Below are 27,162 nucleotides of genomic sequence, written 5' to 3'. Positions count from 1 at the left end.
GAATGTACGGTGGGGTAAAGACAGTCTATTCAATGGAGTTTTTAAATAAATATGTTTCAAATTTTAATATATTCTAATTTATTAATTGTTTCTTTTGTGGCATGTGCTTTTGTATTCTGTTTAAGACATGAGTCCTTACTCTGAAGTCATAAAAATAACTTCTTATATTTTCTTCTAAAGTTTTGTTTTTCATATTTAGATCTTTAATCAACATAAAATTGATTTTTGTGGATACTCTGAAGTTGTTATCCAGTTTTATTTTTTTCCTCCATATGGATAATTAATTTGGCCAGCCCCTTTATTTTTAATGTCTAAAAAAATGTATTTTAAAGCAGTTTGAGATTCACAGCAAAACTGAATAGAAGGTACATTTTCCATCTGCCTCCTGCCCCTGCCCCCGTATATTCATAGCTTTCCCCATTGTGACATCCCCCATCGGAGGGTACATTTGTGGCAGTAATGAACCTATACTGACACATCATTATCACTCAGAATCCATACTTTACAGGAGGGTTCACTCTTTGGTGTTGATTCAGTGGGTTTGGGCAAATATATAATGACATGTGCCCACCATTATCGTATCAGTTGGAGTAGTTTCACTGCCCGAAACATCCTCTGTGTTCCACCTCTTCGTTGCTCCCGCCCCAGCTGCTACCAACTACTGATTTTTAAATTTTTATCTAAGTAATGTATACACATTACAGAGTCAAACATAAAGCTTCATTTCACCCTGTTCATGATTCTTGCTTCCCAGAGGAAACCATTAAAATTTTTAAAAGGTTTTTCTTCTTCTATTTACCTCCATATTTCTAAATTGTATCCTGTTACTACTCTCTTGATTTAAAAAAAAAATTATTTTTAGTATGGCAAAATTTTTATAACAAAATTTGCCATTTTAAACTTTCTAAAGTATGCAAGTCAGTGACATTAATAACATTTATAATGTTGTGCAACCATCCTTATTTCCAAAAATTTTTACCACTCCAAACAGAAACTAGAATTATTAAGCAATAACTCCACACTTTCTTCTGTCTTTAGCTCCTGGTAATCTCTAATCTACTTTCTGTCTTCATGAATTTGTGTAGTCTAGATATTTCAAGTGGAGTCAGATAATATTTGTCCTTTTGTGTATAGTTTCAATTTACATAACGTTTTGTTTGTGTTGTTATCAGAATTTTATTCCTTTAAGTGGTGGAATAGCATTCTATTGTATGTATATATGACAATTTGTTTATCCTTTCATTTGTTGATGAACACTTGGGTTGTTTCCACTTTTGGGTATTCTGAATGCAATGAATATTGGCATACCAGGGTATGTTTCAGTCTTTGCTTTTAATTCTTTTGGGTAGAAATATCTAGGAGTGGAATTTCTAGGTCATATAGTAATTTTATGTTTAACTTTTTGAGGAACTGCCTAAATGTTTTCCGCACAGTGGCTGTACCATTTTACATTCCGACCAGCAAAGTATGAAGGTTCCAGTTTCTCCACATTCTTGCCATCACTTATTTTCCATTTCATTTTTTTATTATAGCCATCCTAGTAGGTGTGAAGTGGTATCTCATTGTGGTTTTAATTTTCATTTCCCTAATGTCTATTGATGTTGAGCATCTTTTAATGTATTTATTGTCATTTATGTACCTTTGGAGAAATACTTATTGAAGTTCTTTGCCCAATTTTAAATTGGGTTGTTTGTCTTTCTATTGGTGAGTTGTAGGAATTCTTTATATATCCTGGTTATTAAATCCTTATCAGATATATGACTCGCAAATATTTTCTCTCATTCTGTAGATTTTCTTCTCATTTTCTTATTAATGTCCTTTCTTGCATGAAAGTTTTTAAAGACCAACTTATCTATTTTTTTCTTTCTGTTGCTCACGCTTTTGGTTTCACAGCTAAGAATCCATTGTCAAATTACAGGTCATGAAGATTTCCCCTTGTTTTCTTCTAAGAGTTTTATGGTTTTAGCTCTTATGTTTTGGTCATTGATCCATTTTGAATGACTTTTGTATGTGGTGTGAGGTACGGGTCCAACTTCTTTTTGTTTTGATTTTGGCTCCTCTTAGTGATTCCAGTATGTAACGTAAGGGATGATTCCACGGTACTTTTTAATTTTATTTTATGGATGTTTAGCATTCATTACATGGTGATCATTTTTTTCTTCACTATTTTTTAATGCATACTTGTTATATATAAATTATTTCCTATGATAATTTGAATAGAGGATTGCTCTTCTGTTCTCTTGCCTGTATTTTTTTAGTCCTATATATTTTAAGATTTTTCCTTTGTAGCATGTTGAGAGTCTATTTCACAAAACATACAAATAATTTTTTGAAAATCTACAGTGTTAAAATTTGGTTCAGCGAAAGACAGTCATCGAAGACTACCACTTTTCTTGATTTTAAAGAAATATTATATAGCTGTAAGTTGCTATTCAAAAGTCAAATACTGGGGAGAAATATGTCATTTATCCTATGAAATATAGCTATAGAACAGGAGAGAAATATTGATGTACTTCAAATTTGTAAGGTGGGAATCATTTAGACGTCTGCATTTCCTTTTAAGAAATTAATACCAGAAACAATGAATTTTGCATATGAATTTAATTCCTAAGTTGAAATTGTAAAACCGTGCATCTTAGTTAATACTTAGCTAAGCTGTCTTTTAAGGTCAGCCGAGAAAAAAATTAGGATTTGATTCTTAATTGTTTTCTCATCCAATACATGTTGTTTTTCAGGCTCTGGTTCATAATTTGGCACCACACTGAATCAAAGGCATATTTTAAACATGGAATGTTTTCTATTTTTTGTCAGGGATATTTTTGGACATATTTTATGGACTTTGTTTTTCAGAATATTGAAAATATGTTAAAAATGGTTTACTTTTTTGGCCTGTGTACATTAGAAACCAAAAGACAGAAATGGAATTAGAAGCTGTATAGAGAAGCTGATGCTTTCCATCTAGTTTCATGTGGGTATTAGGCCTGCATAGTCAGCCATGAAATCAACATGGATCCATTTAGTTCTCAGTTCAGTGCTTACTTCTGAACTAGTTAACTCAGTTAAAGTGTGGGTGTTAAGGATTAACATTTCAATTTAGAGTTCTCTATGGCCTGAATAATTTTGCATTAAGAAAGTCTGACTTCTAAACCAGTACAGCTGGCAATTTGTGATTTAATCACAAGGGAGAAAATTTGGGAGTGTGAATACTTTAATACAAATTTATTCAGTCATTCAGTTATTGTTTATTTATTGAACATCTGTTGTGGGTTGGGCACTGGTTTAGGCACTGGGGATACAGCAATTAGCAAGTCAGATGAGATCTATGAGCTCAGGTCGTGAGAGTATTTGAGAGGATGGATAACAGATTATAAACAGCTAAGCTAATCGAATGAGATAACCTAGGATGTATGTAATAAAGATAATTAAAGTAAGGTAATTAAGGTAATGTTGATGGATAGGGGTATATCTGAAAGTTTAGAAAAGGGGGGCTGTGAGGACAGAGCCAGGAGTGCAGTTTCCAGTCTCTCGGCCTCACAGGGAAAGGTGCTCACTCGGGTAGTAAATGGCCATCAACTGTAATTGGATGGCCATCAGCTGTGGCTAGTTGGCCGTCAGCTGTAACCAGTGAGCCATTGGCCACTAATATAACTGCTGTGGCTACGCTAGCAGGAAAATGGGGGCTAGCAAGAAGATGGTGGCTGAGCTAGTAGGCAGCGGAGTGTGGATTGTGGATCGTGTGGCTCCTGCCTCCTGTGTCTCCAACCCAGCTGCTAGCGAGAATATAGTGGTATGACTCCGCCACCTATGGCTCCATGGGTGTTCCTTTTTGGCCTCACCATGTCCTGCGTTCTTATGTGGGGAGCGGGACTAGAGACCCCATAGGCCGCCCCGCACAACAGGGGCCCTATAGGCCTCTTTGAGGAGGTGACATTCGAGGAGACCTGAATAATGAGAAAGAGGCCATGTAACAATCAGTTCCAGCAGAGAGAACTGAAAGAGCAAACACCCTCGTGCTGAATCAAGCTTAACCTGCCAATTCAATTAGAAGGAAGACCTGTGGGACTGGAGCACAGTGAGCTAGACCATTGCAAAAACAAAGAAACTCTATGGAGGTTTGCTCGTCCTACCTTTGTATAAGGGTAACATGTATGTGAGAATGTATTCCTTTCAGTGGTGAACCTCGATGAAAATCCCACTGTTTCTTCAATGAATATGGCAGGCATCATTTAGCTGCAAGAAACAGCAATGAAACACAACAGAAATTTCTGCTTTCATGGAGCTTACATACTAGAAGTACTTCATTAGAAGGCCATGATACTTTGAGTCCTAAAAAATAATTGATTGACTAATTGATACAATTAAGAATGCAATTCTCAACCATTTGGAATGGGATAGGAAGTGGAGGGATGGTGGGTGATGGTGGTCTTCAGAATGCCTAGAGATTTTTGATAAAGACCTTAATGAGAGTTTGTAACAGTTCTCAGGTGTGCTGGGTAGAAAAACAGTTGAGAATCAATATGATACTTCCTAGAGGAAGATAATTTTTATAATCCAGAATGCTGCATTTAACATTTTAGCAACTCAGCAAACTTGGATTAGAACTGAGAAACAATTTGTATTTCAGAAAATATATTGAAACATTTTTGGGAGTAATATTAAGTTTCTTACATGACTGGCTTTATTTGTTCCTATGACAAATGGGATTCAAATATAGTAGATAGTGGTTTTCTTTCTTATGGATGTATTAATAGTATTTTGTGGTTTTTCTTACACATTCCAGTTGTTCTGCTGGCTCTATGAGTGAGGATGATTGAATGGACCTCTAACGTGTAATTGTTGTGCCCTTTATTTCTGACTTTAATTTATGCTTAGGTAAGATAAGCAGAAAAAGAAGTTTTTTACTTTCCTAAGATAAAATATTTGAGTTACACATTTACCATTTGAATTACAAATTTAAAGACATTTAAAATACTCAGTTATTAAGAGGTAGGATTTCCTGAGAAATCCATACTATCTTTAGAGGGTGTTCTTTGTTGCAGCAGAAGCAAAGAGTTCCGTTTTTGTATTTTCAGTGATACAAGCAGCAGTGGAAGTGAAGAGAGTGATTCTTCTTCTGATGAGTTAATTGGCCCTCCTTTACCCCCTAAAATGGTGGAAGAACAAGTTACTCACATGGAGGAAGATATCAGTCGGTTACCGCCGCCTCTCAGTGAAGAACAGGAAGATGATGACGATGATGATGATGGTGATTCAGAAGAGGAGGAAGTAAGTATTTCAGTGGTAATTTAAGAATTTAGTGGAGTAGCATCATCAGTTCCCTGTTTTTCATGAGTGAGAGCAAATCAAAAAGAAAAAAATCTGAGTTGATTACTGGCAGCCCTTGTTCAAAGAACTCTAAAGGATGTACTTCAGGAACAAGGGAATGGAATTCAAAAATAATAAATGGAGAGCAGGAAGAACGTGTTAAAGCAAACCATTGGTATACTTTGTATATTTGATATCTGGAGTGGATCATTTTTTAATACCATCCTCCTCTGTGTGACAAATTATTTTCAGTAGTAATTATGAAATAAAACAAATAATGGTCAGAAAAGAAATTGACAGCTTTTGCACATCTGTCAGTGACTTCACAAAATGGGCATTCTTTGCATATTTACGTTCAGATCCAGTATATCAAATTTGTCAGTATGTTTGTAGTTGATCAAAATAAGCTTTTAATTTTAATTTTGAAAAAAAATTTTATGTGAAAAAACAGATATACACATATATCTGTATGTATGTGTATGTGTGTGTAGTATTAGGAAAAGAGGCATAAGGATAAATTTGGCAGTTTCATGAAAAATCTTGTTTTACAATAATTCCCCAAATTGCAGTGTTGACCATGTATTTTTTCCTTTGATATCAGTTCTAGTGGTTTCAAAAAATATCTCTGTTCTTGAAATATTGTCACTAAAATCTATTTGATAGAAAATTCATCATTTTCTAATCTATTTCATAAAAATTTCTGAAGTTTTCTTTTGTAAAAATCAGATAAAATGGCTAAATAATGGCAAATATTGCTTTAGAACATTTTTGATGGAATCAATTGAGGTGTTTGAACACTACCTTTCTGAATTATTCTGGCAGCCTAGTCTACCATTTTTGTCTTTTCTCCTGGCATTCAAAGAATAGCAGAATGGAAGATACTCAAATTTTGTTTCTTTGTCTTAATCATTGTTTTGAATATGCTGTTTAAATGAAGAAGTGTGTAGTACAACAAGGGTTGGAGATACGAAACTACCCTTGAAGTAAGCTTGAATGATTTTGAACTATTAAAAACATCTGAAAATGTGTGTAGCTGAGGTTATATGTGCATATATGTGGTGCAGACTGTATAACTGGGAGTTCTCCAAATTAACTTTATGTAGAATACAAGATTAAAAGATAATAAAACTGTTAATTTGTAGCTTACATATATTATCAAAACTCGGTACTAATCGTAGCAAAAAATAACAAAAAACAAATTTCTGAAGTGACGTTTTTAGAATTGTCAGCAAATGGTGATAATAAAAAGCATATTCATCGTTAGTTAATTTTTTCAGTGCTTTTAAATTCTCAATAGAAAAGTGCACTCCCTCTTATCTGCACCACTCCACTGCAATGCTCTTAATATGCCATTAGAGAAAATTCAGTTGTTCCAATAAAAGGCAGGAAGGGAGAAACAAAAAGAAAATCTTGGTAAATAGAGATGACAAAATAAAAAAGTAGGCATAAATACAAATATTTCAGTATTCACAATAGATGTAAATGGACTCAACTTGTCACTTGAAAGACAAATTCTCAAATTGGATTAAAAAATTCAGGCATATTCTGTTTATGAATATGTATTGACATAGAAATGTTGAAAGAAAAAGGAATAGAAGACAATATAACGGGAACATACTAATCAAAATGTAACTACAGTGTTTCCCGGAAAATAAGACCTAACCAGAAAATAAGCCGTAGCATGATTTTTCAGGATGCTTGTAATATAAAATAAGCCCTAATGCATCTTTTGGAGCAAAAATTAATATAAGACCCAGTCTTATTTTCGGGGCAATATGGTAGATCTTTTATTATGAGCATCCTGAAAAATCATGCTAGGGCTTATTTTCCAGTTAGGTCTTATTTTTGGGGAAACATAGTAATTAGTATTATAAAATTAATGTAAGACAAAATAATCTTTAAGTTCATAATCCTAATTAGCAAAATGCGTGTCATTACCTATTAGTAAAGAGAACAATTTATTCTCCAGGAAAATCTGGCAGTCTGAGCGTTTAACACAATATACTCTAAGCAAAAACTGATAGAATTACAAGGAGAAATGGAAAATCTATAGTCATAATGGGAGATTCAGAAGTTGTTAAGACAACAATTAGTAAGAGCACAAATTTGAACAAAACAAATGCATTGAACATATTGAACATATATTGAACATATTCTAGAACCCTTATCCAGCATTTTGGTTTCAAGCACACAAGGATAATCAGAAACAAGAAGTATGCATCTAAGTCCCAGCATGCTATGGACATGAGAAAGATACTCTTAACTTTGGGTGTTTCACAGAGTAGATAATATTTAGGTTGATCTATGAAATGTGAAAATGTTATCTATTGAATGTGTGCTCCCAAAGTTTGTATGTTGAAGCTCTAACCCCCAGTGTGGCTATATTGGGAGATGAGCCTCTTTGAAAGTGATTAAGGTCAAGTTAGGTCATAAGGGTGAGTCCTGCTTGGATAGGAGTAGTGTCTTTAGAAGAAGAGAGACGCCAGAGAGCTAGGTCTGCACATGATGGAGCAAGAAGGGCTGTCTACAAGCCAGGAACAAAGTCCTCAACCGAAACTGAATTTGTCGACACCTTGATCATGGACTTCTAGCCTCCAGAACTGTGAGAAAATAAATTTCTGATGTTTAAACCACCCAGTCTGTGGTACTTTGTTATAGTAGTCTGAGCTGACTAATTCAGGTTTGCAAGGCTGACCAGGGGCTGGAGAACAAAGAATGGAAGAAAGAACGGTGTTACGAGCAGGAAAAAAATTGCTAACGTGAAGTCCTAAGTCTCTGCAAGTCCATGTTGTCGTGGGGAAATGTCATGTGATTGGTGCCTGGCTGAGTTCATTCTACTGGGGGTGAGGTTAAAGATGAGGCAGATAAGATCGAATCCAGAGAACAATACACAGAAGGAATACTTTTTGGAGGAGGTGGAATGGGAATGAGCCTTGTAGAAGATTACGTTTTGATGGTCTGGTGGGGATAAGCCACGTCCTGTCTATGAAGAGTTGATGGCAGGCACCAAGGCACAGTGTACAAGATTAGATTCAGGATGATGGGAAATCAACTTGTCTGGAATAGACAGTTGATAAAAGAAAGACCAGACCTTGGACGTGGAACTGATGTGTGAGTAGACCCAAAGTGCAGTTTTGCAGAGAAGTAAAAACATGCCTGGGTATGGGGCTCCGAAGCCCATTTGTAAACTTTAGCCTTTCATGGCTGTAATTAATGTCTTCAGGATACTGAGTGTGGGAACAGAGTCCGAGAGCAGTTTCCAGGCTCTTGGCCTCATGTGGAAAGGTGCTGGCGGGGTAGCAGATGGCCATCAGCTGTGGCTAGTTGGCCGTCAGCTGTAACCAGTTAGCCAATTAGCCCATGATATAACTGCCGCGGCTGTGTTGGTTGGTAAGTCAGTTGGTTGGCAGGCAAAGAAGCGGATGGCAGGTTGCAGGTCGTGTGGATCCAGCCTCCAGTGAGACTATAGTGGTATGACTCCGCTATCTATGGCTCTGTGGGTGTTCCTTTTTGGCCTCACCATATCCTGCGTTCTTATGTGGGGAGCGGGACCAGAGACACAGGCCACCCTCACAACACTGAGTAACATTTGGCTTTTAAAAAAAATAAGAATATATGCATTCATTCTTTTTGGAAATAAGTCGTTAAGTCTTTTTTTTTAATGTCTTTTTGTAAACATAGTAAAAAGAAAATGCCGATCAAGTAATACGCAGGTCAAAGCAAGACTGTTGGTGACGTGTGCTAATAACAGCCTCCATTTTAAAGTGTGCACTAATTGATAATGCAGAGCTTATTATCACTGTTTCATGGATTAACTCTGAAACTTTAGAAGGGAGACAAAACAGGAGTGGGAGTTCCCTTGTTTCTTTTCCGTTTCTCCTATTTTTTCTGACATACCACAACCAGGATTTCCAAAGCTAGGGCAGAGATGGTGGGTAAAGCAGACAGTTTGGACATTTGGAAATGTTGTGGGTGTGGCTTTGTAGTGGCCTTCCTTGATTCTGATAAGTTACATTGGCCTTACATGGAGGCCTTTGGTTTTCAGACTTTTTGGTTTGATAGTAGATGAGTGGCAACCTCAGGCTGTTTTTTAGGTTCTGAGTGAGAACAAAACTTCTCTGCTGTGTTGTATTTGATATTTTGGATATTCACAGCCTTCTACATCCAACAATAATAGAATCAGGGGATCATAGACAGAGGAAATCTGCTGTTTACTGTCTTGAATGTGAATATTGTGGGATCCAGACAGACAAAACAGCATGATTCATTTTAGGTAATTTGCATAGCAGTGTGTGGGGACAGAGTCCCAGAGAGCTGTTTCCAGGCTCTCGACCTCACGTGGAAAGGTGCTGGCTCGGGTAGTAGATGGACATCAGCTGTAATCAGTGGCCATCAGCTGTTACCAGTTAGCCTTTAGCCACTAATATAAATGCCATGGCTACGCTGGGGCGTTGGTTGGCAGAGAAGCGGACTGTGGATTGTGGCTAGCAAGTGTGGTTAGCAAGCAGATTACATTGTGGATCGTGTTGATCCTACTTCCTGTGTCTCGCCTGGCCACCAGCGAGACTGGGGTGCAGGAAGACCCCTTGTTGGGGTACTGGCAGATGTTTGCTTTTGTGTCTCGACCAGCCGCCAGCGAGACTAGTGGTATGACTCCCCTATCCATAGTTCCGTGGGTGTTCCTTTTTGGCCTCACCATATCCTGCGTTCTTCGGCGGGGAGTGGGAGCTGAGACCCTGCATTACACAGTGTTTGGCTTGTGTTTCAATATTGAATTCAAATGTTTCTGGCCTTTGAAAGAATCTTGTTTTTGTGGTTGGTTGAACGTAGGGTCTAGTTATTTTTTGCTTGTGGATTCAGAAACTGAATTTCGTTCCTTCAGGAAATCAGTGTGAGGTAATGCGAAGCAAAATTATGAGATTGTTTTTTATATCGGAATTATGTAGGTGTTCTTGATTTCTCCTCCTTTTTTTCTCTCATACTTGAATTCTTTACAATCAAACTTTTCTGTCTTTTGTTTCCTTTTGTGCTTTCAGCCTTTTCCTTTCTACTCACTCTTGGCTCTAAGTTTGCAAACATACTAAAATCTTCCTTTAATGCAGTTTTCCATTCAAGCTATGCAGTTTTTCTTTCTCTTTATCACCATATGTCTCAAAAGCAGTATCTATATTTCCCACCTCTGCTTTGTAACCACACATTTTCTCTTTAAATCTGTGTTTTCAGTTTCTGCCTAGATTCCCAGTGATAAACTCCAAATCTCCAAATCAAAGGCCCTTTCTCCGTTCTCATCCTGCACCTCTGCAATATTGGACAATACTGCTTTCTCCTGCCTCGAAATTCTTCCTTTGTCATTTCTTTACACTATTGGGTGGCTGCCTAGCTTTGTATATTCAGCAGATATTTATTGAACACTTCTTATGAGTCAAGTTCTTTCTAGATGTTGGGGATACAGCAATGAATAAAGTAGACAAACTCATCTCTTATGGTGCTTCCATTGCTGCTAGAGTTTGTTTACTAGTTCACATTTCCTTATGTTTCCCCAACCATAAGCATTCCCTGAGGATCTGCTTTTGCTTACCTTGTCATTTCATGTTTGACCTGCATGGAGCTTTGTACATGTACATCTTCTTGTCCTCATGGTTCCTGTTCACTCAGAGCAGCTGGAAGGATTGCCGCATCTCATTTGAACTTCAGATCCTGCTTTCTAACCACTCATGAAACATGTCCGTATTTAAGCTCCAACAATATTCTAAATTCAACATGTAAGATCACACGCAGGCTTTTATTTTTCTCCCACTTAGACTTTTGCTGTAGCTGCTTAGGTTTGTCTCTTTGCTTCTAGATCTTTCGTTTTAATCCCTTTCCTCACTGCTTCAAGATTAAACTGTTTGTAACATGGGTCATGTTGCAAAGAATAGTACTCATTCCGTAAACGAGTAAAAACAAACCACCACAGCAGGCAGGACTCCCTCTGGGGATTCCTGAGTACAATTTGATTATGTTGTTGCTCAGAAACGTACAGGCTCTGTGGCTTTTTAGAGAGACATTCTACTTAGCAGGAGAGCAGCCAAGTTCACATAGTTGAGTGGCTAAATATTTCAGCAAGTATTATTGAAATTAATGGAAAAAATTTTTTTTTAAAATAACTTTTTTTTTTTTACCCCCGTAGTTCTTAGTCTGAATGTAAGAATCAACTTTGGTACAATTAAAAAATAAATATACTCAGGCTCTGTAACATGGAGATGGATTCAGTAGGACTGGGCTGGACTCTGCCTGAACACCTGCAACCTGGTTGTAGCAAAAGGCCTCATAGCTCAGCCTTCTCCCAGTCCACCTGTGGTGGCACATCTTCCCGGTCCACTGGCTTAATTACTTAAATGGTCACAGTTGGGCTCAGAGGTTAACTGGGTTAGGGTACCTTCATAAGTTATGATCGGTGTCATGCATCATGGATACTTAAGGACATGAGGTATTGCTTGCAAAATAATGCTGCTTGAAAAGAAGGATATGGAATTGCTGCCTTGTTTCTGTGTGACAGTGAAACCACTTTGAAGTTTTCATATAAAATTTATATAAGAACATTCTTTCCCCCGAATAGCTTAGAAGTAATATTTATTTTGATTATTTCTTGAAAAATATTTCTTTCATAACATGTGAAAGTTGATGTCTCTCAAAGTGTTAGTGTTTAGTTGTTTCTGAAGATGACATGAGACTGACTGATGGTAAGCTCCTGGTCTTTTGAATTGTACTCATTTTTATGCCTATTTTGAATTATACCTATTAAGTCATAGCCATCATAGTTTTTGAAGAACTACTGCTATGAACAGGTACCTGTTCTGGGAATTGAGCCAGTAGCTCTGACAGTGTTTTTTATTATTGAAACTATATTACTAAGTATCAAGAACCTTAAAAATGTCCCTTTCCTTTAAACTTAATACTGTCACTTCTGCAATTCTATCCTGAGGAAATTTAGAAAAAGTTTTATGCGCATAGATTCTTCTTACAGTACTACTTATAATAATGGCGCTCGGAATATGTTCCATGGCGCATTGTGGGGTTCGTGACAGAATGGGATTGCTCGTATCTATTTGCATTTGAGGGAACTGAGGAGAGTGTGTCCATCTCACTGGGGTTACCAAGAAACCAGTTTCCTTGTATTAAGTGTACTTCATGTGTTTCTAATAACGCGACTTTCCAGAAAGTGATATTTATTCTGTTTTTTAAAAGGCAAAGTGTAAATCAATTTCATGATTCCCCCGCAAAATGTTAGGCTTGATCAGAGCTTTCTCTTGACAGAAAGGTCACATGTCTAAAAATGTTTGAAAATAACTCATCTATATAAAATATAGAATAATTAGAAATAACATAAATACCTAATAATAGGTGGAAGAACAAGTAAATTGTTAGTCATATAAAATATGCAACTATTAAACATGTTTAGAGTTTTCAGTAGCACTAGGAATGGATGTAAACATGTAGAGATAGTATGATTCCAAAAACTTAAATGATACACATGCATAGGAAATAGTATTCCCATTGTTTGCTTCTGGATTGTTGGATTGGAGTTAAGGTTTTTTCCTGCCTTATATTTTTCTATTCTTTTCTAGTTTCTACATTAATCATAGGTGCCTGTAATTAGAAATAAATAATGGGATTACAAGCAATGAAGGATTATAGTCTTTCATTGTAAGGCAATTAAGATCTTAATTTGAAAATCTAGAACAGATAGGAAAAAAAAAAACCCAAACCAAATTTTGAACACCTATATAAAATAAGTCTCAAGTACCAGTGAACAAATGTATATCTTACCTTGTTCTCAAAAGGATTTAATGAAGTGAAATGCTATAAGAAAGCATAAATTAGGAAGAACGAAGGAAAATAGAAAACCAGAGAACATAAATAAAGTTAGTACATGGGAAACAGAGTTCTAAATATTTGCTCATCGATTCCTATCTTTTCCTCCTCCCCCACATCCAACCTTTAATTCATTAACAATTCTCAGAGCTCCATCTCCAAATTGTATACCAGATCTCTCCATTTCTCTCCGTCTCCATTACTACTACCTTAGTGAGTCCAGTGTCAGTTCAACATCAGTAGCCACTTAGGTTGTCTCCCAGCTTCCGCTGTTGATTGGAGTCCTATAATAGTAATCCACGCAATGAAAAGAAGTAAAATACAGATACAGGGAGGGATTATAGAGTCGTGATTACAAGAGTGGATTTTAGAGCCAGGCAGAGCTCCTTCACTTTCAGCTTTGCGACTTTAGGGAAGTTACTTAACCTCTCATATTTTCCTCTTCTGTAAAATGGGGCTATTCAGCTGGAGATGTGTGGATGAGTGAATGAATAGTATGTAGAACCCTTAAATGAGTGAATGAAGAGTATATAGAACCATTAGAATGATATTTATCATTATGGTCATCTATTTTAATAGCAAAAAGTGAATTAAAAAAATTAAGCATGATTTCTAATAAAAACATTTAAAAATGAAACTAAAAGGAAACTTTTTAGACTATATTAAATAATTCATTCATGCTTCATGTCTGCAGTCAGTGTTATAATTAAGGAGCTTTAGAGGTATTCTCTTTAAAATCAGGAATACAATGAAGATGGTAACTCACATTACTATATAGTCTTAGACATTTTTGCCAATTAGATCAAACTGGAATAATCAAGACTAGATATTAGGGCTGGCCCCGTGGCTCAGGCGGTTGGACCTCTGTGCTCCTAATTCCAAAGGCTGCCGGTTCGATTCCCACATGGGCCAGTGGGCTCTCAACCACAAGGTTGCCAGTTCAACTCCTCGACTCCCGCAAGGGATGGTGGGCAGCGCCCCCTGCAACTAAGATTGAACACGGCACCTTGAGCTGAGCTGCTACTGAACTCACAGATGGCTCAGTTGGTTGGACCACGTCTTCTCAACCACAAGGTTGCTGGTTCGACTCCCACAAGGGATGGTGGGCTGTGCCCCCTGCAACTAGCAATGGCAACTGGACCTGGAGCTGAGCTGCACTTAGTTGTCCCTCTACAACTAAGACTGAAAGGACAACAACTTGAAGCTGAACGGCACCCTCCACAACTAAGATTGAAAGGACAACAATTTGACTTGGAAAAAAGTCCTGGAGGTACACACTGTTTCCCAATAAAGTCCTGTTCCGCTTCCCCAATAAAATGTTTTAAAAAAAAGACTATATATTAGAAAGGAAGAAGTGATATGTTGTATTTAATATGGCTCTACCTAAACCAGAAAGGGACAAATAAAAACTTTTATAACATTAATTTAATAACATCTAATTCAAAAAGTTAAAAATGAAAACAGATAACCTGTTTCAGAACAGGAGCAACAACAAAAAATTAGGAGTAAGCTTAGTGAGAGATGTGTCAATATAAATAAAACTAGAAACCTTTTCAGTACAAAAAAATCTGAATAAGTAAGAACAACTAAATAATCACTAAATTTTTCTCATTTTTTCCCCCCTGAGTGGTTAAATAATTTGCCCAATTTGCTTATTTGCTCAGTTATCTGGCTATTAAGTGGTAGAGTTGCAAGTCAAACACTGGCCATCTATGCTTTTAATACTACTACGCTACCTCCCATACTGGGAAACCTGTGGAGTTGGGCTTTGAGCCTGTTTTAAGAGGCCAACTTACATATCAGTTAGTACAGTATTAATTTGGCTGCTCCTGACAAAATGGAAAACAACAATGGCTTAAACAGGATCGAAATCTTTTTTTTTTTTTTCTTTCTCACATAAATGAAACCAGGAATTAAATGGACCAGAATTAGTTTGCAGGTCCAGGATGTCACAGATTTAAGGTGCTTCTGTCTTTTTGTTCTGCCATCCTCAATATGTGGGCCTCAAGACGGATGCTCAAGCTGTAGCCATTATTTTTGCACTTTTGTCTGGTTACTCATTTTGAACTTCGTATCTGTCTCACACATGAGAAATACAATGTTTACTTTAGGAAGCCAGTACTCTAGCTAAAATTTAGTGCTTCCGTTACAAAAGATGGATAATGGGGAGAGCCAAACAGCAACTATGTAGTGAGCAATAATGGCAAATTATTTTTTCACTTTTTGGGGGGGACATTTTAGCCATTGTGTATAGTCCTTTAGTATTGCATAGCTTGCATGTATGTATGCTATTTAATTTTATTTTATTTTGTTCGTTGTGAACATATTAGTTGCCTTTCTCCAAAGGAACAAAAACCAAAGTTCATTGATACTAATGCAATCTTTAAACTCTTAGGATTTAGTTACTCTATGAGCATGCACGCATTTCATTTGAATTCCTTTGTGTCTGTTGTGTCCTGCTGTTTAGTTTTTCTGCTGTTTTTATTTCTTCAGAAAATGAGTTGCAATTTTTTTGGTTCTTTTGTTAAAGAAAGATTCCATAAAACCAGACTTTGCTAAGATTTTAGTCAAGTACAACTATGTATCTATCAAGTTCATTTATATAGAATCATCAAAACATTCATAAGAAAATAGAGGTACAGAAACTGACTTTTTAAAAAATTTACTTTGCGAAAAGATTCCCAGTAAGAGATCTTCATGTGAAAGTGCAGTTTAAATTGCTTCACTTGGGGGAGTTGTGCCCTTTTAGTGAAGCAAGTTATATCTGTAAACAAATAAGCAAATTTCCCTCAATTAAGTTCATGATTATCATTTTTTAAAAGGAGTTTTACCTCCTCCCTTGCTGTCTTTCCTCCCTGCTGTTATTTTCCACAACTGACATATAATTCATTCCCCATTTAGCATTGGCTCTTTGAAAAGTTCAGGATATGTTTTTCAGGGACATGTCTAATCTTTCATCAATATAGGCTAATATTTAGAAAGTCTGATTCCTAAATGTATCAGACCTCCCCAGTTTCCATTTCCCCATTAATTCTCTCTGAGAAAGCAGCCTGCCAGTTTTGAGTTGATACTGACCAAAGCTTTAATGTTTTCTTCCCATTCTTCCAGTTTCTGCTTGTTAAAATTCTGTCCAGCCTTTATGCACCTTTTCAAAGTGATTTCCTCCAAGCAGCTTCTCCAGATACCAGCTGCATGTGTTACATCCCAGGCTTGGTTTCTGCCTTCTATAGCAAATTTAAACGATTTTCTTTGTTAAATCATTATTTGTGTGCTTGTCTGCACTCCTCGCCTATCCTTTGCAACCATATGTAATGACCTCAAGTACAAGGACTTGTGTATAAATGGTACAGTAATTTTTAAAAACATAGCTTGTAGTGGAGTGTCTTTTATATAGTACATACAGAGTATATATTTGTCAAGTGGAATTGAGTGTATTTAATTTTTATAATTGAAAAGCTTATTTTATGATGTTTGAGAGTGTTTCTTTTTTTTTTTGTGTGACATATCCCTAGTTTTTACATGGAAAATTGAAGTAGGGATAGAGGAGTGAACAGAAGAAATAGAAATGTAGTTAGACATCTGTTTCTGTAAGAACCGTTATATATGTGCCTTGTCCTAAGCTTAGAATTTAGTTACATAATAGTTTAATAATTCTAAGAGCTGCCCCATGGTCGAATATTATTAATTAGTTAATTTAATTGTATAACTACAACTGCTTATGAACCTACCTGTCAAGTGAGACCGAAAAAGTTGTAGCTTACTCTTCTTAAGACAGTCTTACAAAAATTAAAAAAAAAAAAGTGATGGTTTTTATTGAGGTGTAACTTCTGTATATGCACAGATCTAAGGGTTCAGTTTGATGAGTTTTGACAATTGTATGTACACTGTGTTTAGCCACCATCAAAAATAAAGTATAGGACATTTCCATCACCCAAACAGTTCTTTGTGCCCTGTTCCAATCACAAAACTTAACAATGAGTTTTTGATATGTAGCACTAGAATGGGAAGGAAAATACCAGAGAACATAATCAGTCAGTACATTAAGAACTACAATGCCTGGTTATGATTTTTTTATATTTTATGTGCATTTCACATTAGTAGTTGGTCTAGTGATACTGCTGAAATCATTGGATTGGAAATGTTAATGTTGTGTATCCTAATTTCTTTTGATGACAAGCTTGCTTTTCACTCATCCTTACGTTATTCCGTTTTACTTATCTACAATGGTACTAAAATTGTTCTTTCAAATATGTATAACACAAATGAAAATCATACTTATGCAAACCATTATTTGTCAAATTACACTGACTGTTAAATGATTAGGAATATTTAGTATTTGAAAGTTTATTATTAGTTTTTTGAACTTAATAAGTAAATACAAATTCAAGTGGGTAGGGTCAGAGAAAAGAGGTGAAAAATCATTTTTAAACCATATCTATTACTTCTCCATGTTATTATTTTTTTTAAAGGTAAAGAAAGTTGTAACTTACAATTAAATGGAGACTTTGGGGTGATTGGGGTTTTCCATTATCCTCACTATCCTGTTTCCCATTAATACAGAAAAATTGAAAGTTGCATTTTTATGACTGTAACTAAAGGCTAGATGTAACAGTGACGTTTTAGTTCTGAGCACCTGTTTTCCGTGAACTTTCTCTGACTCCCTGGCTGGCACGTTCTGTGGTGGAGAGTCCAAGTTTGGGCCACCACTGTGCTTCTCTGACTTCGGAGGCTTCCCATCCCCTTGGCCTTGGTCATTGCCAACCACCTGTATCAGTCAGTCTCTTTCTCTCCTGCATAGAGAAAGTTGAAGAATTAAAAGTGGGGAACAAGCTCTTTAGTTCTCAGGAGTTAATGTGAGAAACAGATAATTCATGTAAACACTTAGCATAAGGATTGACACATAATTGCTGGTTTTTATCATTGTTTTCATCATGATTACCAATATCTGATTAATGACGAATTTTTATTTAATTGCAGCTGACTGGAAAGAAAAATAATTAAAAAATGTGAGGAAGCTTAATGATTTTAACTTCAGAGAAAATTAATGCTCTTTAAAACAGAGCAATTTAGTTACACCTGCATGATTCTGTCAGCAGAGGATGCTAGAAGCTCTATTCCAAAATCAGTGAATGTATTCCTTAACCATTTCCAAATTGCTAATGTGCAAAGGTCTTCATTCTTTAAGATGGGCACTAGGGGGCAATAGAGACATTTTGGCTTTTGGCAAGAATCCATTTTTTCCCCACTGTCTCTGGTCCACAGTGGAAGAAAAAAAAATGGAAGAAAAAAAAAATGGAAGAGAAAAAAAAAAAAAGAACCTTATCAACAATATCTTCTACAAATTGGAACAAGTGAGATTTAGGTTGAGATCAATGCTAGAATAATTACTTTAAAAAATAATGCAGAAAAATTCTTTATATTCTTTGGTGATTTGACAATGTCATACCAGAAATACAAGTATATTTATAGTTTTTGTTTTTTAAGCTTTTTAGATCAGTAACAGAGTCATGTATAGGATAAGGCTTTATGGCAGGAATATTAAGGCTAGCCTCTTTACAATTTAAGATTTAAATCTGTGAGTTCAGATAAGAAGGTTTATTTCTCTGATCACAACAGTAATCCAAAGTTTAAAAAACACATATCCAATCTTGTTACTTCCCTGCTTCCCTGTCATTTTCCTCTCAGTAAACCCTCCAATTTCTTTCAGTCACATTATTAAGAAATCCAAGTGCCATGCCTTGCCCTGTAAAGCCTTGCATGACTTGGCCTCTTTAGATGTCTCTGACTTCATCCCTTTCTGTTCCATCTTGCTCACTCTTGTCTACTCACATTGACCTATGTGTTTTCTCTTAACAACTATGCTTATTCCCTCAGAGAACCTTTCTATATATTCTGTACTCTATGTGGAATTGCACTCAGCACTTCACATGACCCCATGATTTCATTTGGATCTTTGTTCAAGTCTTTCGTTTTTCCTGTCACTGCTTTCTGGTACTTATCATTATCTGACAGTTTTGTTTATTGGTTTATTGTCTTTCTCCTCACAGTAATGTAAGTTTCATGAGGGTGGTTACATTGTCTCTTTTCTTACTGTATCCCCAGATACTTCACTGGTACCTGGCACATAGTAACTGCTTAAGAAATGTTTGTTAAATGAATGGCCATCCTTAGCTGTGGTCACAGTTACTCTCTTCCTCCTAAACATTTCATGGAATCAAAGTCAGCTTCTGACTCAGTTACAGTAATCATTTAGAAACTCAGGAGTCCACGTCCACGTTCCACCCTCACATTTCCAAGCTAGCCCTGCCACAGTTTCCTCGTCAGAAGGCTGTCGTACTTTCTAAGCTTCCACTGCCACTTGGGTTTTTGTATCCTCTTAGGTGGCTGCCAGGGACAGTCCCTAGATTGGGTCTTTTCTGCCTCTGAGCAGTGGTTTTTATTTTGTTCAACAAACATTTTATATAACTGCAATGTGAATGACACTGCTAGTATGGGCCATTTTCTTTATTCGCACTAATTAGTGTATAGTGGGGAAGATGGATTAGTTTATGCAGATAAATATGAAGCATAATTTAAGTGCAATGAGGAAGGCAGGAGGGTACTTTTTATCTGACAGTTTGATTGTAATCTCAATTACAAGTTGTTTAAGCATATAAATATTCAGCATTAAACTCTGGTAAACTTCTATCAATATTATATATACTGAATCGCAAATCTAACAGCTGTAGAATTGTGTTAAGTCTATGGAAGTTATGTTATGGGTGTCCTTCGCCCCACCCCAAGCCAGTGTCAAATTAGGATCTAATTTTGAGTTAGATCAGTTCTTAATTGAAAAAGAGAAAATTTATGAAGGCCTTGAATATTTTTGGGGCAAACATCCTTCATAATAATCCTGGAAAAGTCAGTCTATAAAGTCTGTGATGCTATGTTATGCTGTTATAAGTTTTCGTTGGAAAAACTACCTCATACTTCCCATAACTTAATACCTGATTTGTTCTTTGTGGAATCTAAGTGTGTTCTGAGTTTCATGCAGTTATAATTTAAATTTTGTTAAAGATTAAATAAACTTTTATCCACAAATTTAAATTTATTTTGAAGTATTTTCAAACCTTTTCAAATGACCCCCTTCTATGAAAATTTGGATCTCCTTTTCAATTGACTACTACTTTTCTTGTAATCATGAAAAAACATTATGCTCTTTCTCCCTTGTATCCTTTATCAATTCTTCTAGCCAGGTACTTTATCTTCTGGATTCACAGAATTCTTGTTCATTTCTCCAAAAACCCCTTGGCACATCCATTGCTTTCTCAAAACCTTTTTTCCTTTACCCAAGGATATTTACTATCCTCAGTACTTTCAATGAAGTAATGAAATCCACCTCCTCTTTTTCTTTCCCCACCCTTTCTGCTCATAACACTGATTCCACCCCCCACCCCCCCATTTTGTGTGTTTGCTCTTAGGTACAGCGAATTGAATTTTCACACTTCATAGTTCTATTAATACTATTGTAATTGGGCCTTCCGAAGTCTTTCACTTGTTGTTTATGTGGGATTTTTCTCTTTTTCTCTTTTGCTTTCATTTTTCTTTTCTTTCCAGTTCCTTATGCCTTCCTACATCTGCGTCATCTGTTGGCTCTGTTGCACTCATGTTTCATTTTACCTTAAAGCTTTTTTAATAAAAAAACCCAAAAAACTGAATTCAGCAAAATTAAAAAATATTCCCCCCGATTTCTTACTCTCAGTTTATTATATTAAAATTTTACTTTTGGTTGCTTTACTTATTGATCTCATTTTGTTTTCTTCTGCCTTCCCAACTAGACACTATTTTTTAAAAAAATTTTATTGGGGAGTATTGGGGAACAACGTGCCTCTTCAGGGCCCGTCAGCTCCAAGTTGTCCTTCAATCTAGTTGTGGAGGGTGCAACCCAGCTCCAAGTACAGTTGCCATTTTCAATCTTCAGTTGTAGTCCCACCATCTCATGCGGGAATCGAACTGGCAATCTTGCTGTTGAGAGCTCACGCTCTAACCAACTGAGCCATCCAGCCACCCCTAGATAGTATTCTTAAGAATGAGGGTTAGGTAATTCATGTTTGCATTCCTCTAAATATTAAAGAAGACAACCATAGCTAAGGCACATGGGTTTTTCAGTTTAGTAGGTATAAGCACAGTGTGGGGGCAGAGCCTCAGAAAGTAGTTTCCAGGCTCTCGGCCTCACATAGACAGGTGCTGGCTCAGGTAGTAAATGGCCAACTGTGATTGCATGGCCATCAGCTGTGGCTAGTTGGCCGTCAGCTGTAACCAGTGAGCCATTGGCCACAATATAACTGCTGTGGCTACGCTAGCAGAGAAAGAGGAAAGAGAGAAGAATGGGGGCTAGCAAGAAGATGGTGGCTGGGCTAGAAAGAGCGGATTGCAGAAAGGCGGATGCCGCCAGCGAGAATATAGTGGTATGACTCCCCCATCTATGGCTCCGTGGGTGTTCCTTTTTGGCCTCACCATATCCTGCGTTCTTGTATGGGGAGCGGGAGCAGAGACCCCGCAGGTCGCCCTGCACAACAAATGGCCCAGCGAGCAGGGTCTCCCGCATGACACACAGTATTTGCAAGTAAAACTGCTCCCTTGATCTTTCCTTCCTTCTGTTTACATGAGTAAAAGCGGAAGATTTACATGTGTCAATTTTGAAAAAGATTTCTTAAGGCTTTAACCTTATAATTTAAAAAAGTGCTTTTACAGAATTTTTAGAAAGTCGTGAATATTTACCAAAGTTAATATAATTTGTTTTTCAGTGGAATTAGGTACTTTCCTATTACTGTGACTATAAAGTTTGCATTTTCATAAATTTTGTATTTTAAGTGCCAAGTTGATAGAACAACATATACGTACATGTTAAAGCAGTACCAAGGGAGAGCTTACTTTTTCTTTATTCTATAGACTTTGATCCTTATTTGGAAAGACATTGTGTTAGAAGTATTTATTCTGAGTGCTAGAAGTGCAACTAATTGTGAATTTGAAATAAGACCAAACCACCAAGTTGATTCACATAGCCTACCAGATAGTCGTTGGATGGTAATTTTGCCATTTCACTCCCGATCTGGATTGGAATCAGGGAGTCTTTATTCAGTTCTGCATCCCACAGAGCCTTGTACACTATAAATGGGGATCAAATTTTTTTGTTTGTTTGTTTAAATGAAGTAGTGGCACAGTCTTGATTTTTATTAACATAAAAAGTGATGTGCGAACAAACCAGGAATTTACTGTTAAGCCACAGTTCTGCCTTTTCAGTCCCCTTTTGTTTGACTGATGAATAAATAAACAAATGCTCAAATCTAGAACCAAACAATAGTACTAATAGTAGATCTTTCCTTGGTGTATCAATGTTCTAAGCACTTGAGGTGAAATAACTCATTTAATCCTCCTGTTTTGACAGGTAAGGAAAATGGCACTCAGAGATGCTAAGTAACTTCCCCAAGGCCACCCAGTAGCAAATGGTGGAGCCAGGTTTCGAATCTAGGGAATCTACCCCAGAAACCACGTACTTAACCATTATGCCCTTTACCACGGATTGTGACCTATCCTGCTTCTCAAGGTCATCCTCTCCTACACTTGCCTCATGCCCCATCCATTCAAACTGAGCAGTTTGAGCGCCTGTGTATTTCAGACACTGTGATAGGTAATCAAATAAGTCATAGTACCTGTCCTTAGGGATCTTACAGACTAGGGGGACATAGCAAGCAGACAATCTGCTTCTGTTCTGTAGCAAGAAATGCCTAAGAGCAATGTACAATATTTGGTTGTAGTGGTGGTGGCTTTAGACTATGGAAAGTATGCGGAAGTGTTAAAATGTGTTCCATATTTAGTAGGATGACTAGGGTGTATAATTGCAATAGCTAGAATTGCAGAATGAATCCAAAAGAACCTATACGTTGGCTTTTGAGATGCCTCCAATTTTCACTGCCTTTGACAATTATGAAGCATATACGTGCTTTTGCCTGTAGGGAGAGTTAAATTAGATATATCTGTTCTGCCGTGTTAGGTTTTTAAAAGAGCTGTAGCAAGTGAGAAGGATAAATATATACTTCTCCGTATCAGGTAAATTTAATAAAAATTTATTATGCCTCAGGCTTCTTTTTTCCCCCAAAATTAATTCCAACCTGAATGACTGATAGTTTGGCACTCTTTATAGTTAAAATTAGTAGAATTTGTATATCTTTAACTAAATATAAAAAGACTGCCCAAGCAATAACTCGATTTTTATAAAAAAGGTATGAAATCTTATGTATAACTCAGAATATTACAGTATATAACCCATGTCAAACTAATTCTGCACTGTATATCTAAGATTCTGAAACTTGGTTGAACTTTTCTATCTGAAGGCATTTTATACCTGGTCTGAAATAATTTCTAAAATGCATACTTTCAAGATAAAACCTTTGTAGCCATAGGCTCATGATAATATCTTATAATGGGATATAATTATACACTGTTTTGTCAAATTAACTCATTTGATCATGACAGCAACTCTGTGACACCAACAGGGCAGGTATTGCTATGGAGGAGGCATTATTGTGTAAGGATTACGTGCATGGACTTTGGTGTCAGACTTCCAAGTTCAAATTCCCTCTCAGTCACTTACCAGCTGTGTGACCCTGGAAAAATTACTTAACTTTGCTGTGCCTCAGTTTCCTCATCTTTACAATGCAGTGATAAAAGTACCTACCAGAGAGTTGTTGTGAGGATTAGATTACTTAATATATTATCTGGTGCTTTGAGCAGTGCCTGGCCCATGGTGTGTGTGTATACTGTTACTATTATTATTTATATCCAGTAGACGGAAGGAAATAGAGACTCCAAAGAGAAGGGAATTTTCATTCTTACCACTAGTAAGTAACAAAATCCATATTCTTGTCTTGTTCTTGACTTGTCTGTTTAACACAGTATGAGTTTTTTTCATTAAGTAGCTGTTGAATGAATGTTTGTATGAATTGGGGGGGGGGGAAATCCATATTACCTGTCAGTTTTGGAAAACTGAATTATTTTGCTAAGTAAAATTGATTTCCAGGATTTTCCATTCGAGTATCTTTTTTAGGTTATGGAAGTTATCTTAAGATGTACGTAAAATGTAGCTCAGGCATTATACTACCAAGCTGTGAACTTGTGTTGCAATTAAGTGACAATCTCAGAAAACTTTTGCTTCTCACATCACACTTTCATGTGTATACAGATCTCCTGGGGACCTTGTTAAAAAAGCAGATTCTGATTTAGTAGGTCTGGGGAGAGGCTTGAGATTCTGAATTTCTGACATGTTCCTGGATGATGTTCCGGGGCTGCTCTGGACCACACTTTGACTAGCAAGGCGTTAGAGCACATTTTTAGCTTCTCAGAGAACTGGGGATATTAGGCTGAGGCGTGTATTAATTTCTTTCTTTTTTCTTTTTTTGCTGCAGGTGTGGATCTTGTTCTTTTTTTTAAATACGTTTTTCTTTTTCAATTACAGTTGGCATACAGTATTAGTTTCAGGTGTACAGTGATTAGAGATTTATATAACAAAGTGATCACCCCAGTAAATCTAGTTCCTACCCATCTGACCCCATGCATAGTTATAATGTTATTGACTATATTCCCTGCTTGTATTAATCTTTACTCAACTTATAAGAAGATACTTTGTTTCCCAAGTAACATATTCTAACACATAGTATTCTTTGCAGACAGGAATTTAAGGACTTGAGGCTTTGAGGGGACTGTTAGTTCAAGTTTTGAAGCTGTGAGAATGGTACATCCATTGTTGCCACTGACATGGTTGAGGTGGGTCTTTTTTAGGAATAGGACAGATGGTAAAACTCGGGGACCCAGTCTGAGCAGGTGAAATCCTCCCTCCTCCTGTATAGTTGTAAAACAAAGTCTTCTCTTTGGGGTGGGGGGTGAAGGAATGGGATGGGGGAGTTCCATTATAGGGGTCCTAGAAAGCCAGGTAGCTCCTTCTTAATTGTTACAGCCCCCCCCTCCCCCGCCCGCCCCACTTCCCTGTCAGGCTCACCTCCTATATTCTTCCATTCCTGCCTGGAATGGTTAATGCTGTGGGTAAGGGTGGGCTCTTAAAAATACATTAATAAGTTATAAGTGAAAAATAAATATCACTGCAAATGATAGGAATATTGCTAGACTCTTGAGAGTAGTATCATATAAGAAATTACCTGCTTTTCAGTTATGTATGAAACTTTCTTGTTTTCTTAAATGATATTTATTTTCCAGCTTTATTGAGATATAATTGACAAAAATTGTACATATTTAAGGAATACAATGTGATGTTTTGATGTATGTATACATTGTAAATGATCACCACAATCAAGTTAATTAACACATCCATCTCTTCGTATAGTTTACTACTCTCTTAGTAAACTTCAAGTATACAGTATGGTATTAATTATAGTCACCATGTTGTACATTAGATTTCCAGAACTTAATACATATTGTAACTGAAAATTTGTACCCTTTGACTAGAAACTTCTTAAAAGCATTAATTTTTGCAACTTAACTTAGAACAATAGTTTAGTCAAATGTAGAAAATTTCTAAAACAAAAATGGGTGAGTGCTGTGAAATGTCAGATTGCTCCTAAAGGTGGGGAGAGCCGGAGAAGGTTTTCAATGAAATGACCTGGAAAGACTAACATCACGGTAGTGAGCAATGCAGAGAAAACTGGAGAAGATGGAAGTCACGGAAGGACTTTCCGGTGACACAGGGTAGTGTTCATAGTTCCAGATGTGAATAAGTTTAAGGTAAACCACGTCATCATAGAATATCATGAAATACCTCTTTCACTTTTATAAGTGAGAAAGCTCAGGTTCTATACGGTTAAATGGCTTAACGAAGGTTACAAGTGGAGTTAATCGCAGAGTCCGGTCTAGATTTCACATCTTTGGATTTAGCAAATAAGAATAAGAATGAAATATTCATAAAATTTTAGGGTTTCAGGAAATGATAAGGCATGTTCATGATAGCTTTTGAAAATAAATGTGTCATTTGGCATAAATCCTGTTGACTTATCACCTGCCATTGTTGTATGATAAATAAACAGAAAATTGTCCTCTTTGTATTTACTGATAATGTCATGGAGTTTTAAAATAATAATATAATTGCTGATAAAATATAAGAATGAACTATCCTTTTTGAGTTTCTCAGCCCTCACACAAGTATAAAAAGTTATTTAACAGTATACTCTTAAGTCACATTACTGAGACATGTTCTCAAAGATTGCAGCTTGCAATAGGGCATAAACAGTTTGAAGGTAATTTAGAGGTGGTTTGGGAATACTACTAATTGGAGGATTGGAACCAGCTGTGAGAATTAAGTAGGAAATTGTCTTTCCTTCCTGCAATATTTTAGACATGTAACTTTACATTTTTGGAGGAAGATTTTAAACATTTGATAAAGTTTATTAGAGCATTGAGAAGTATTCAGGCTTAATAATATGCATCTTTTTATAATTTTTTTTGGTATTATGTGGGTTATACCTATTAAAATTTATTTTTTAGTTTTGGTAAAATATGCATAACATAAAATTTACAATCTTAACCATTTTAAATGTATAGTTCAGTAGTGTTACATTGTTGTGTAACCAATCTCCAGAACTTCTTCGTCTTGCGAAACAGAAACTCTGTACATTAGAGTTCAATAACTATCAATTTCCCCCTTGCCCCAACCTTGGCAACCACTATTTTACTTTCTGTCTCCATGAATTTAACTATTCTAGACTAGTCTAGATACTTCATAAGTGCACTCATACAGTATTTATTTTTTTGTGACTGACTTATTTCATTTAGCATAATGTTCTGTAGGTTCATCCATGTTGTAACATGTACCATGTTTCCCCCAAAATAAGACCTAGCTGGACCATCAGCTCTAATGCATCTTATACTATATATAAGACCCAGTCTTATGTTAAAATAAGACTGCGTATATATTATATTATATTATATTATATTATACCTGGTCTTACAGTAAAATAA

The 27,162-nt window shown here is 36.3% G+C and overlaps 1 protein-coding gene across 2 annotated transcripts in view; it reads left to right on the top strand.

Annotated features, from left to right (window-relative positions):
• WDR70 (WD repeat domain 70) overlaps nt 1-27,162 on the top strand; it is a 237,968-nt gene that overhangs the window by 17,367 nt on the left and 193,439 nt on the right. For both annotated transcript variants that reach the window (XM_074328991.1, XM_019737298.2), the window contains one exon: nt 5,073-5,265. In XM_074328991.1, coding sequence (XP_074185092.1) covers nt 5,073-5,265 — 193 coding nt within the window. The remainder of the gene's footprint in view (nt 1-5,072; nt 5,266-27,162) is intronic.

The sequence above is a fragment of the Rhinolophus sinicus genome, linkage group LG03, assembly GCF_036562045.2.
Source record: "Rhinolophus sinicus isolate RSC01 linkage group LG03, ASM3656204v1, whole genome shotgun sequence".
In the NCBI taxonomy this organism is placed as follows: Eukaryota; Metazoa; Chordata; class Mammalia; order Chiroptera; family Rhinolophidae; genus Rhinolophus; species Rhinolophus sinicus.
This window is presented reverse-complemented; position numbering and strand designations above follow the sequence as displayed.